At 49.1% G+C, this 13406-nt stretch overlaps 1 protein-coding gene across 1 annotated transcript in view; it reads right to left on the reverse strand.

Annotated features, from left to right (window-relative positions):
- LOC144506217 (ubiquitin-associated and SH3 domain-containing protein A-like) overlaps nt 1–13406 on the reverse strand; it is a 218525-nt gene that overhangs the window by 76348 nt on the left and 128771 nt on the right. The window contains exon 9 of the mRNA XM_078232078.1: nt 1867–1989. Within this exon, the coding sequence (XP_078088204.1) occupies nt 1867–1989 (123 nt within the window). The remainder of the gene's footprint in view (nt 1–1866; nt 1990–13406) is intronic.

Below are 13406 nucleotides of genomic sequence, written 5' to 3' on the forward strand. Positions count from 1 at the left end.
TCACACACTCCTCCCTCCCTCACACACTCCCCCTCCATCACACACTCGTCCCTCCCTCACACACTCGTCCCCTCCCTCACACACTCCTCCCTCCCTCACACACTCCCCCTCCCTCACACACTCGTCCCTCCCTCACACACTCCTCCCTCCCTCACACACTTCCTCCCTCCCTCACACACTCCTCCCTCCCTCAAACACTCCCCCTCCCTCACACACTCCCCCCTTCCTCACGCTCTCCTCCCTCCCTCACACACCCCCCTCTCACACCTCCTCCCTCCCTCACACGCTCCCCCTCCCTCACACACCTCATCCCTCCCTCACACACTCCTCCCTCCCTCACACATTCCCCCTCCCTCACACACTCCTCCTCCCCTCACACACTCCTCCCTCCCCTCACACACTCCTCCCTCCCTCACACACTCCCCCCACCCTCACACGCTCCCCCCTCCCTCACACTCCCCCCTTCCTCACACACTCCCCTCCCCACACACTCCTCCCTCCCTCACACACTCCTCCCTCCCTCACACACTCTCCCTCCCTCACACACTCCTCCCCCCCCTCACACACTCCTCCCCTCCCTCACACACTCCTCCCTCCCACACACTCCCTCCCTCCAACACTCCTCCCTCCCTCACTACACTCCCCCTCCCTCACTTACACACTCCCCCCTCCACTCCCTCCCCCCACCTCACCTCCCTCACACACTCCCCCCTCCCACACTCCCCCTCCCTCCACACTCCTCCCTCCCTCACACACTCACTCCCTCCCTCAAACACTCATCCCTCCCTCACACACTCCTCCCTCCCTCACACACCCCCCTCCCACACACACTCCTCCCTCCCACACACACTCCTCCCTCCCTCACACACTCCCCCCTCCCTCACACACTCCCCCTCCCTCACACACTCCTCCCTCCCACACACACTCCTCCCTCCCTCACACACTCCCCCCTCCCTCACACACTCCCCCTCCCTCACTCATTCCTCCCTCCCTCACACACTAACCCCTCCCTCACACACTCCCCCCTCCCTCGCACCCTCATCCCTCCCTCACATGCTCCTCCCTCCCTCACACACTGCCCCCTCTCTCACACTCATCCCTCCCTCACACACTCCTCCTTCCATCACATACTAACCCCTCTCTCACACACTCATCCCTCCCTCACAAACTAACTCCTCCCTCACACACTCCCTCCTCCTTCATAATCCCACCTCCCTCACAAATTCCCCGTCTCTCACACACTCACCTCTCTCTCACACACTCATCGTTTCTCACACACTCTTTCTTCCCTCACACACTCACCCTTTCTTGTACACTCACGCCTCTCTCACACTCTCTCTCACACACTCATCTCTCTCTCACACAAACTCACCCTCCTTTACACATTCCCGGCTGATGGCTGATATTTCTCTCATCCCCATTCTCCTGCCTTTTCCCCATAACCCCTGATCCTCTTATTAATCAAGAACCTATCTATCTCTGTCTTAAAGACACTCAATGACCCGACCTCCACAGCCTTCTGCGGCAAAGAGTTCCACAGATTCACCACACTTTCTGGCTAAAGAAATTCCTTCTCATCTCTGTTTTAAAGGATCGTCCCTTTAGCCTGAGGTTGTGCCCTCTGGTTCTAGTTTTTCCTACTAGTGGAAACATCCTCTCCACGTCCACTCTATCCAGGCCTCGCAGTATCCTGTAAGTTTCAATAAGATCCCCCCTCATCCTTCTAAACTCCAATGAGTACAGACCCAGAGTCCTCAACCGTTCCTCATACAACAAGCTCTTCATTCCAGGGATCATTCTTGTGAACCTCCTCTGGACCCTTTCCAAGGCCAGCACATACTGTTCTATGAAGCGTCTTAAACTTACCCATTAGTCTAGACTGGAATATCCCACAGGATGATAAGGGAGCATCGTGATCATAATCCTTAGTCCCGCCGACCCTCCGTGGAATACTGGAAGGGAAGTTTAAGTCTGGTCTGATATATCTACCTAAAAATATGAAAACAATTTTTATCAAACAGTTCTGCTTCATGGGCCTGAATTTTCAGTGTCTTTGCTCTGTGGCAGGGCAGGATTTATGCACACCAATCTCCCCAGGAACTGATACAGGTTCAGCATAAAATCCCATTGTTTAACATCATTCTGCTGCTTCTTGGCTGCAAAGCGAACTGAAATAGATGAGAAATTTCTATGTTTCTAGAAATGAAAACAGAAAACATTCAAAATACTCAGTGGCTGGAATTTTTCCCTTCCGCCCGCCACGGGAATCGGAGCAGGCGAGGGGTGGACCATGGAAAGGTCTGTTGACCTTGGGTGGGATTTTATGGTTACAGGACGAGTGAGGATGGAAAATCCCACCCAGCATGTCTGCCAACTTCTGTGGAGAGAAACAGAGTTAATCTTTCATCGGAATGGGAATAAAAGTTTGATTATTATCCACAAGATGGTCGCAAACTACGACTTCACCCACTTTCCCACTTCCCCAAGACTAGCACCAGAATTCTCCCAAATAAATTCTAAGGCCGGAACTTTATCACCTTGTTCGCCTCGGAATCGGCGTGGGCGAGGCTCGCACAATGGAAATCTACGTTGGCCTCGAGCAAGATGTTACAATCTCGTCCGAGTGAGGTTGTAAAATCCCACCTTAAGTGTGGAATTTGCGTGAAAACGGGCGTAATTCACACTTCCTTTTCGGTGGGAGTTCAGACTGGAATCTCCCACACTCTGTGCACTGCAGAGGCCACCAGCGTGAATATCACTAGATTTCAGGGGGTGGGGAATATTCCTGTTGAAGAGGCTGAAATCAGCGCACTGAGTGGGTTACTGCACGTGTCAGTCTGTCAATGCAGAGATCGGTGCGTGTGCAGTGGCCCCGCACTGCTGGTCTCCCGATTGTTGGCCAGCTCAATCGCTGGCTAATCCCGCGACCCCTGCATCATCAGCCCTCCACCCCAAGGCCCGATCACTGGTCCCCAACCATTCCTGCGTTCAGCGCCCCCCCCTGACAGTCACTCCCCCTGCAGTCCCAACTCCTTCCCACAGTGCCGAGCCCCCAGCAGTCCCAACAACCGCCCCCCCCCCCCCGCCCCCCGCCCGCTGCCCCCCCAATCTGCCCTGATTGCTGGCCTCCCTCCTTCTCCCACCAATCCCTATGCAGAGTGGCAGCGGGATTCCCCCCACCCCCATCGATCACCCCCTAGGCCCCGCCACCATCAGATGCTGCCCCCTAGGCCCTGCCCCTAGGCCCTGCCCCCACATGCCTCGCTCACTTGGCACTGCCCAATGCCCGGTGGACAGTGCCAAGATGCCCCCTGGGCATTGGCACCTTGGTCCTTGAACAGTGCCAGGGGCCCAGGCTGGTACTGTCAGGTGCCAATGCCCGGGGGGACCTCACCCTCCCCACGCCCCATCCTCTGGGGGACCCTGATTGTCTCCCCTCTTCACTCCAGCGAGTTTGGGCCGCTAGCTCCCCAAAAGTGGGGAGCTACTGTAAACCCCTGAATTCTTCTGAATTCCATGTGCTTCTCAGTCAGTCTTCCATGTGGGACCTTGCCAGTGTCTTTGCTGAAATCCGTATAAACTACACCAACTACAGTTCTCTCAACAACACGCGCGATCACTTTTTTGAAAAATTCAATCAAATTTATTCAACATGACCTCTCTCTGACAAGCCATGCTGAGTATCCCTAATCAACCTAGGTTTCTAAGTGGAAATTAATTCTCTCCTTCAGAATTTTCTCCAATAGTTTCCCTACCACTGATGTGAAACTCGCCAGTCTGTAATTTCCTGGTTCATCTCTACCACCCTTCTTGAGAAGTGAAACCACACAATAACCATCCCCCAGACCCTCTGGCAGTTCCCCTGTTTCCCACAGCCAGTTTCCCACAGCGAAAAACCGCACAGACCTCCTCAGAAGACAAACACGGGACACAGTGGACAGAGTACCCTTCGTTGTCCAGTACTTCCCCGGAGCGGAGAAGCTACGGCATCTCCTCCGGAGCCTTCAACATGTCATTGATGAAGACGAACATCTCGCCAAGGCCATCCCCACACCCCCACTTCTTGCCTTCAAACAACTGCACAACCTCAAACAGACCATTGTCCGCAGCAAACTACCCAGCCTTCAGGAGAACAGTGACCACGACACCACACAACCCTGCCACAGCAACCTCTGCAAGACGTGCCGGATCATTGACACGGATGCCATCATCTCACGTGAGAACACCATCCACCAGGTACACGGTACCTACTCTTGCAACTCGGCCAACATTGTCTCCTTGATATGCTGCAGGAAAGGATGTCCCGAGGCATGGTACATTGGGGAAACCATGCAGACGCTACGACAACGGATGAATGAACACCGCTCGACAATCACCAGGCAAGACTGTTCTCTTCCTGTTGGGGAACACTTCAGCAGTCACGGGCATTCAGCCTCTGATCTTCAGGTAAGCGTTCTCCAAGGCGGCCTTCACGACACACGACAGCGCAGAGTCGCTGAGCAGAAACTGATAGCCAAGTTCCGCACACATGAGGACGGCCTAAACCGGGATGTTGGATTTATGTCACATTATCAGTAACCCCCACAGCTTGCCTCCTGGACTTGCAGGCTGTCCTGTCTGGAGACAATACACATCTCTTTAACCTGTGTTTAATGCTCCCTCCACCCACATTGTCTGTACCTTTAAGACCTGGCTGGCTGTAGGGATTCGCATTCTAATCAGTATTCTGTAACTTGATTTTGTGTCTCTGTGCACTGTTTGAGAGCACATTTCCACTCCATCTGACGAAGGAGCAGCGCTCCGAAAACTAATGGTATTTGCTACCAAATAAATCTGTTGGACTTTAAGTTAGCGTTGTTAAAACTCTTACTGAGTTCCCCTGTGGCCAGAGAGGAATTAAAAAATTGTGTCAGAGCCCCTGCAATTTCCTGCCTCGTTTCCCACAGCACTGGGATGCAATTCATCCAGGCCTGGGGATTTGTCCATTTCTAAGCCCATCAATCTCCAATACCTCTTCATACCTGAAACTGCTCAAGTTCCTCACAGTCCCTTTTCCTGAATTCTGTACCTACGTCCTTCTTTTCCTGAGTGAAGATCAAAGTGAAGGTATTCGTTTAAACCCTTCCAATGTCGTGTGGCTTCACACACAGATTGCCCCCTTGGGCTCTAATGGGCCCTACTCTATCCCTGGTTAACCTGTTCCCCTTAATGCATTTATAGAATATCTTAGGATTGTCCTTGATCTCGTTCACAAGTCCTTTCTCATGCCCCCTTTTTGCTCTTCTAATTTATTTCTTAAGTTCCCTCTTGCACTTCCTATATTCCTCTGTGGCCACAACTAAATTACCCCCTTTGGGTTTGCTAAAAGCATTTCTCTTCTTCCACTTATTCCTTCCGGATAAAGTGGTAAATGCGGGGTCACTTTTAACATTTAAGAAAAACTTGGATGGGTTCATGGATGAGAGGGGTGTGGAGGGATATGGTCCAAGTGCAGGTCAGTGGGACTAGGCAAAAAATGGTTCAGCACAGACAAGAAGGGCCAAAAGGCCTGTTTCTGAGCTGTAATTTTCTATGGTTCTATGGTGCTTATTCAGTCCTGAATTGTCCTGACATCCAGGGTTCCCTGAACTTGGCACTTCTTCTTTTCCCTGAAAGGGTACATAGAACCATAGAACCATAGAAAATTACAGCTCAGAAACAGGCCTTTTGGCCCTTCTTGTCTGTGCCGAACCATTTTATGCCTAGTTCCACTGACCTGCACTTGGACCATATCCCTCCACACCCCTCTCATCCATGAACCCGTCCAAGTTTTTCTTAAATGTTAAAAGTGACCCCGCATTTACCACTTTATCCGGCAGCTCATTTGACCGGTTCGACCGGTACTCTCCCCATTTCCTTTTTGAATGCCCTCCCACTGCTTCGCTGTAGACTTTCCCGCTGTGATGATTTCAGCCAGGCTAATGAGGTTGGCTGGCGAGAGCATGAACTACCTGATGAGTCCTTGGCCTTGTGGAGTCCGTGGACCATGTCTACGTTCTGTGTTTTAGGCTGCACACCCTTTTTGGTTTCCTCAAACACCTCTTATTGATGTTTTGTTTGCACTTCAGTCCCACGCTCCTGATCTACGGGCACCTGGTGCGGAGAGGGGCGGGTCGGGATGCCGACCTCCTCGTGAACCTGCTCCTGGGCCTGGCGAGACGCGCCATCAATAGGTCCAGGCAGCGGGCGATCGACGGGGCCGTCCATCCCGACTGTCTGCCCCTCTACCGCGGCTACATTCGCGGCCAGGTGTCTCTGGAGAGGGAGCATGCGGTGTCCACGGGCGTGGTTGACGCCTTCCGCGACCGCTGGGCGCCGCAGGGGCTGGGGTGTATTATCGACCCCGATAATCACCTTTTGGTTTGACGTTTTAAGTTTCCTTTCGACTTTGTTTTTGGTTCGGGCTGTTCCCCCCTTCCTTTTGGGGAGCTGCCCCTTTTACTTTGTCCCTAAGTTAATTTGAGTTCGTTTACTTGATTGGTATCGAAAGAAATACTTGATGAGTCCTAATTGATGGTTAAATCAGGGAGCCTCATTTAAAGCAGGTGTGCCAGACTCCCAGCCTGCATTCAACAGGGAGCAACTGGAGAGCTGGCTGTGTACAGATGTATGGTGTAAATAAAGTAACTTGGTGACGGGACTTTCTCGGCCTTTTGGCTAAGATCAAGTGTAGTATGGACAGGATGCTGCGCTTGGTTGAGGTCATTAGGTTACATTTAAGCTTCATTTGGAGCAATTTTTAAAAGCGGCATCTCGGCCTTTTGGCTAAGATGCAAATTAGATCAAGCCTTGGAGGAGGAGCTATTCCTACTCCAATCAGCTTGGATCATGTAGATCAAGCCCAAGACAGGAGGTGAGAGCCCTGTCTTGTCAGCTTCGATCGGGAACGTCTCAACTTGTTGAGACTCTGAATTGGACTTGATTTGATTGAATTGGTGATGGGACTTTCGCCTCCGTGGAGTTATTACACCTGCAAGGAGCTGTTCCCAGTCAACTTTGACCAGATCCTGCCTTATTTTAATAAAATCTGCCTCCCCCAATCCAAAGGTGTTTTTTTGCAGGCCATCTTTCCCCTTGTCCATAACAAAGTTGAATCATACCATGTTGTAGTCATTATCACTAAAATGCTCTCCCACTGTCACATTAAATCCATGTTGTCTCTCCTTATTGCTGAAATTGATTCCCTAATCAAAATTGCAACACCCCCTCTTCTTTTACCTCCTTCCCTGTTTCACCTAAAGATTCCTGTATGTTTTCCCTCTCCCTTCAGAATGCCCTACAGCCGTTCAAAGATTTTAAAGGAGTCTGCTCACACCTGGGGCTTCTGAGAGCGAGAACAAGCTAATCCCCTGAGTGAAACTGACATCTGCTGTTCAGTACCAGCCTTGGGTCACTGTCTGTGTGGAGTTTGCACATTCTCCCCGTATCTGCGTGGGTTTCCTCTGGGTGCTCCGGTTTCCTCCCACAATCCAAAGATGTACGGGTTAGGTGGACTGGCCATGCTAAATTGCTCTAAATGTCAGGGAGATTAGCCAGGTAAACACGTGGGTTATGGGGACAAGGCCTGGGTGGGATTGTTGTCGGTGGGCCAAATATCCTCCTTCTGCACTGTAGTGATTCTATGATTCTATGATTGTAATGAAAGGTGAAGCAGGCTCAAAGGGCCAAATAGCTAACTTCTGCTTCTATTTTCTATGTTTCTGTGACCTTTTCTGTTACCTCCTCAAAATACTCCAGCAAGTTAGTTAAACATTAGTTAATTAAAGGTGATGAGTGTGGTATTATTGCTAGACTGTTAATCCAGAAACTCAGGTAATGTTCTGGGGACACAGGTTCAAATCCCACCACAGCAGATGGTGGAATTTGAATTCAAACAAAATCTCTGGAATTAAGAATCTACTGATGACCATGAAACCATTGTCGATTATTGGAAAAACCCATCTGGTTCACTAATGTCCTTTAAGGAAGGAAATCTGCTGCCCTTACCCAGTCAGGCCTACATTTGATTCCATTGCCACAGCAATGTGGTTGACTCTCAACTGCCTTCCAAAGGCAACTAGAGATAGGTAATATTTGCTGGCCAGCCAGCGACACCCATGTCCCACAAATAAAAAATAATATGATTCCCCTTTAGAAATCTGTGCTGGTTCTTTCTAATCAGCCCACATTTTTCCATATGACTCCTAATTCTATCCCAAATGATTATTTCTGGAAGTTTCCGATGTTAAACTGACTGGCCTTTAATTGCTGGGTCTTACAACTTCTTTGAAACAAGGGTATAACATTTGCAATTCTCCAGTCCTCTGGCACCTCCCTGAGTCTGCAGAAGCTGGAAGGTTAGGGCCAAGGCCCCTGCAATTTCCATTCTCACTTCCTTCAATACTCTTGGTGCATCTCATCCGAACTAGGTGCCTTGTCAACTTTCAGTCTATTCAACACTTTCCCCTTTCCAATTCTGAACTCTTCGAGGGACCGCGTTTCCTCAGCTGTCACGATGGCCTGTGTATCCTTATAAAGACAGATGCAAAGTTTTTATTTAATTCCCCAGCCATGCCCCCAGCCTCCATGTGTAAATTCCGTTTTAGTTCCTTATTCGGTCCTACTCCTTTTAGCACCCTTTTACAGTTTATGTGCCTATAGATTTTGGGATTCCCCTTGTCACTTCTCTAATGTGCTTTACCATCTTCTATTTTTTTCTATTAGAACAGTACAGCACAGTACAGGCCCTTCGGCCCACGATGTTGTGCCGAACCTTTTCCGAAACCAAGATCAAGCTATCCCACTCCCTATCATTCTGGTGTGCTCCATGTGCCTATCCAATAACCGCTTGAAAGTTCCTAAAGTGTCCGACTCCACCATCACAGCAGGCAGTCCATTCCACACCCCAACCACTCTCTGAGTAAAGAACCTACCTTGTACATCCCTCCTGTATCTTCTACCACGTACCTTATAGTTATGCCTTACGAGCCTGGTTGAGTTCTTTGAAAATGTGACCAAGCACATTGACGAAGGAAGAGCGGTGGATGTGGTCTATATGGACTTCAGCAAAGCGTTCGATAAGGTCCCCCATGCAAGACTTCTTGAGAAAGTGAGAGGGCATGGGATCCAAGGGGCTGTTGCCTTGTGGATCCAGAACTGGCTTGCCTGCAGAAGGCAGAGAGTGGCTGTGGAGGGGTCTTTCTCTGCATGGAGGTCAGTGACCAGTGGAGTGCCCCAGGGATCTGTTCTGGGACCCTTGCTGTTTGTCATTTTCATAAATGACCTGGATGAGGAAGTGGAGGGATGGGTTGGTAAGTTTGCTGACGACACCAAGGTAGGTGGTGTTGTGGATAGTTTGGAGGGATGTCAGAAGTTGCAGCGAGACATAGATAGAATGCAAGACTGGGCGGAGAAGTGGCAGATGGACTTCAACCCGGATAAGTGTGTAGTGATCCATTTTGGCAGATCCAATGGGATGGAGCAGCAGTATAAAATGAAGGGTACCATTCTTAGCAGTGTAGAGGATCAGAAGGACCTTGGGGTCCGGGTCCATAGGACTCTTAAATCGGCCTCGCAGGTGGAGGATGCGGTCAAGAAGGCGTATGGCGTACTAGCCTTCATTAATCGAGGGATTGAGTTTAGGAGTCGGGAGATAATGCTGCAGCTTTATAGGACCCTGGTTAGACCCCACTTGGAGTACTGCGCGCAGTTCTGGTCACCTCATTACAGGAAAGATGTTGAAGCCATTGAAAGGGTGCAGAGGAGATTTACAAGGATGTTGCCTGGATTGGGGGGCATGCCTTATGAGGATAGGTTGAGGGAGCTTGGTCTCTTCTCCCTGGAGAGACGAAGGATGAGAGGTGACCTGATAGAGGTTTACAAGATGTTGAGGGGTCTGGATAGGGTGGACTCTCAGAGGCTATTTCCAAGGGCTGAAATGGTTGCTACGAGAGGACACAGGTTTAAGGTGCTGGGGGGTAGGTACAGGGGGGATGTCAGGGGTAAGTTTTTCACTCAGAGGGTGGTGGGTGAGTGGAATCGGCTGACGTCGGTGGTGGTGGAGGCAAACTCGTTGGGGTCTTTTAAGAGACTTCTGGATGAGTACATGGGATTTAATGGGATTGAGGGCTATAGATAGGCCTAGAGGTGGGGATGTGATCGGCGCAACTTGTGGGCCGAAGGGCCTGTTTGTGCTGTGACTTTCTATGTTCTATGTTCTATGCCTGCTAGTAACAACTACATCCACCCGAGGAAATAGTCTCCGAACGTCCACTCTATCTATCCCCCTCATCATCTTATAAACCTCTATTAAGTCGCCTCTCAACCTCCCCCGGTCTAAAGAGAAAAGCCCTAGCTCCCTCAACCTTTCCTCATAAGACCTACCCTCCAAACCAGGCAGCATCCTGGTAAATCTCCTTTGCACTCTTTCCAGTGCTTCCACATCCTTCTTATAGTGAGGTGACCAGAACTGCACACAATATTCCAAATGTGGTCTCACCAAGGTCCTGTACAGTTGCAGCATAACCCCACGGTTCTTAAACTCAAACCCCCTGTTAATAAACGCTAACACACTATAGGCCTTCTTCACGGCTCTATCCACTTGAGTGGCAACCTTCAGAGATCTGTGGATATAGAACCATAGAACCATAGAAAATTACTGCTCAGAAACAGGCCTTTTGGCCCTTCTTGTCTGTGCCGAACCATTTTTTGCCTCGTCCCACTGACCTGCACTTGGACCATATCCCTCCACACCCCTCTCATCCATGAACCCGTCCAAGTTTTTCTTAAATGTTAAAAGTGACCCCGCATTTACCACTTTATCCGGCAGCTCATTCCACATTCCCACCACTCTCTGCGTGAAGAAGCCCCCCCTAATATTCCCTTTAAACCTTTCTCCTTACACCCTTAACCCATGCCCTCTGGTTTTATTCTCTCCGAGCCTCAGCGGAAAAAGCCTGCTCGCATTCACTCTATCTATACCCATCAAAATCTTATACACCTCTATCAAATCTCCCCTCAATCTTCTACGCTCCAGGGAATAAAGTCCCAACCTATTCAATCTCTCTCTGTAACTCAGCTTGTCAAGTCCCGGCAACATCCTTGTGAACCTTCTCTGCACTCTTTCAACCTTATTTACATCCTCCCTGTAACTAGGTGACCAAAACTGTACACAATACTCCAAATTCGGCCTCACCAATGCCTTATATAACCTTACCATAACACTCCAACTTTTATACTCGATTCTCCGATTTATAAAGGCCAATGTACCAAAGGCACTCTTTACGACCCTATCCACCTGTGACGTCACTTTTAGGGAATTCTGTACCTGTATTCCCAGATCCCTCTGTTCAACTGCACTCGTCAGAGTCCTACCATTTACCCTGTACGTTCTACTTTGGTTTGTCCTTCCAAAGTGCGATATCTCACACTTGTCTGCGTTAAATTCCATTTGCCATTTTTCAGCCCATTTTTCTAGTTGGCCCAAATCCCTCTGCAAGCTTTGAAAACCTTCCTCACTGTCCACTACACCTCCAATCTTTGTATCATCAGCAAACTTGCTGATCCAATTTACCACATTATCATCCAGATCATTGATATAGATGACAAACAGCAATGGACCCAACACCGATCCCTGCGGCACACCACTAGTCACAGGCCTCCACTCAGAGAAGCAATCCTCCACAACCACTCTCTGGCTTCTTCCATTGAGCCAGTGTCTTATCCAATTTACTACCTCCCCATGTATACCTAGCGACTGAACCTTCCTAACTAACCTCCCATGGGGGACCTTGTCAAAGGCCTTGCTGAAATCCAGGTAGACAACATCCACCGCCTTCCCTTCATCCACTTTCCTGGTAACCTCCTCGAAAAACTCTAATAGATTGGTCAAACATGACCTACCACGCACAAAGCCATGTTGGCTCTCCCTAATAAGTCCCTGTCTATCCAAATATTTGTAGATCCTATCCCTTATCACACCTTCCAATAACTTGCCCACCACCGACGTCAAACTTACTGGCCGATAATTTCCCGGATTTCTTTTGGAACCTTTTTTAAACAACGGAACAACATGAGCCACCCTCCAATCATCCGGCACCTCCCCCGTGAATACTGACATTTTAAATATGTCTGCCAGGGCCCCTGCAAGTTCAACACTAGCTTCCCTCAAGGTCCGTGGGAATACCCTGTCTGGTCCTGGGGATTTATCCACTCTGATTTGCCTCAAGACAGCAAGCACCTCCTCCCCTTTAATCTGTAAAGGTTCCATGACCTCCCCACCTGTTTGCCCTATTTCCGTAGACTCCATGCCCGTTTCCTCAGTAAATACGGATGCAAAAAAACCATTTAGTATCTCCCCCATCTCTTTTGGTTCCATACACAGTCTACCACTCTGGTCTTCAAGAGGACCAATTTTATCCCTCACTATCCTTTTGCCCCTAACATACCTATAGAAGCTCTTTGGATTTTCGTTCACTCTGTCTGCCAAAGCAACCTCATGTCTTCTTTTAGCCCTCCTGATTTCCCTCTTAAGTAGCTTCTTGCACTTTTTATACTCCTCGAGCGTCTGATCTGTTCCTTGCTGCCTGTACATTTCATACAACTCTCTCTTCCTCTTAATCAGTGTTACAATCTCCCTCGAGAACCAAGGTTCCTTATTCCTATTTACTTTGCCTTTAATCCTGACAGGAACATACAAACTCTGCACTCTCAAAATTTCTCCTTTGAAGGCCTCCCACTTTCCATTTACATCCTTACCAGAGAACAGCCTGTGCCAATCCACACTTCCCAGATCCCTTCTCATTTCATCAAATTTGGCCTTTTTCCAGTTCAGAACTTCAACCCGAGGACCAGATCTATCCTTATCCACGATCAGGTTGAAAGTAATGGCATTATGATCACTGGATCCAAAGTGTTCCCTCACACTCACATCCATCACCTGCCCGAGCTCATTTCCCAATAGGAGATCCAATATCGCATCCCCTCTAGTTGGCACCTCTATATACTGATGTAGAAAATTCTCCTGAACACATTTTACAAACTCTACCCCGTCTAAACCTTTAACAGTATGCGAGTCCCAATCTATATGTGGAAAATTAAAATCCCCTACTATCACAACTTTGTGTTTCTTGCAGTTGTACCAACACCCATGGGCTGCAGCGGGTTCAAGAAGGCAGCTCACCACCACCTTCTCAAGGGCAATTAGAGATGGACAATGATGAGCTAGTCAATGATTCTCACATCGCAAGCCTTACCTTTTCAATCAATATTTGTTTCAGACTGTTTCCACTGATCAGCCAATGGACAGGACAGAAAAGAGAGAATTGCAGGAAAAGTAATTTCCTGCAATTGTCATAAATTTTACTTGAGATTAATCGTAAGTGAATTAT

The sequence above is a fragment of the Mustelus asterias genome, chromosome 17, assembly GCF_964213995.1.
Source record: "Mustelus asterias chromosome 17, sMusAst1.hap1.1, whole genome shotgun sequence".
Lineage (NCBI taxonomy): Eukaryota > Metazoa > Chordata > Chondrichthyes > Carcharhiniformes > Triakidae > Mustelus > Mustelus asterias.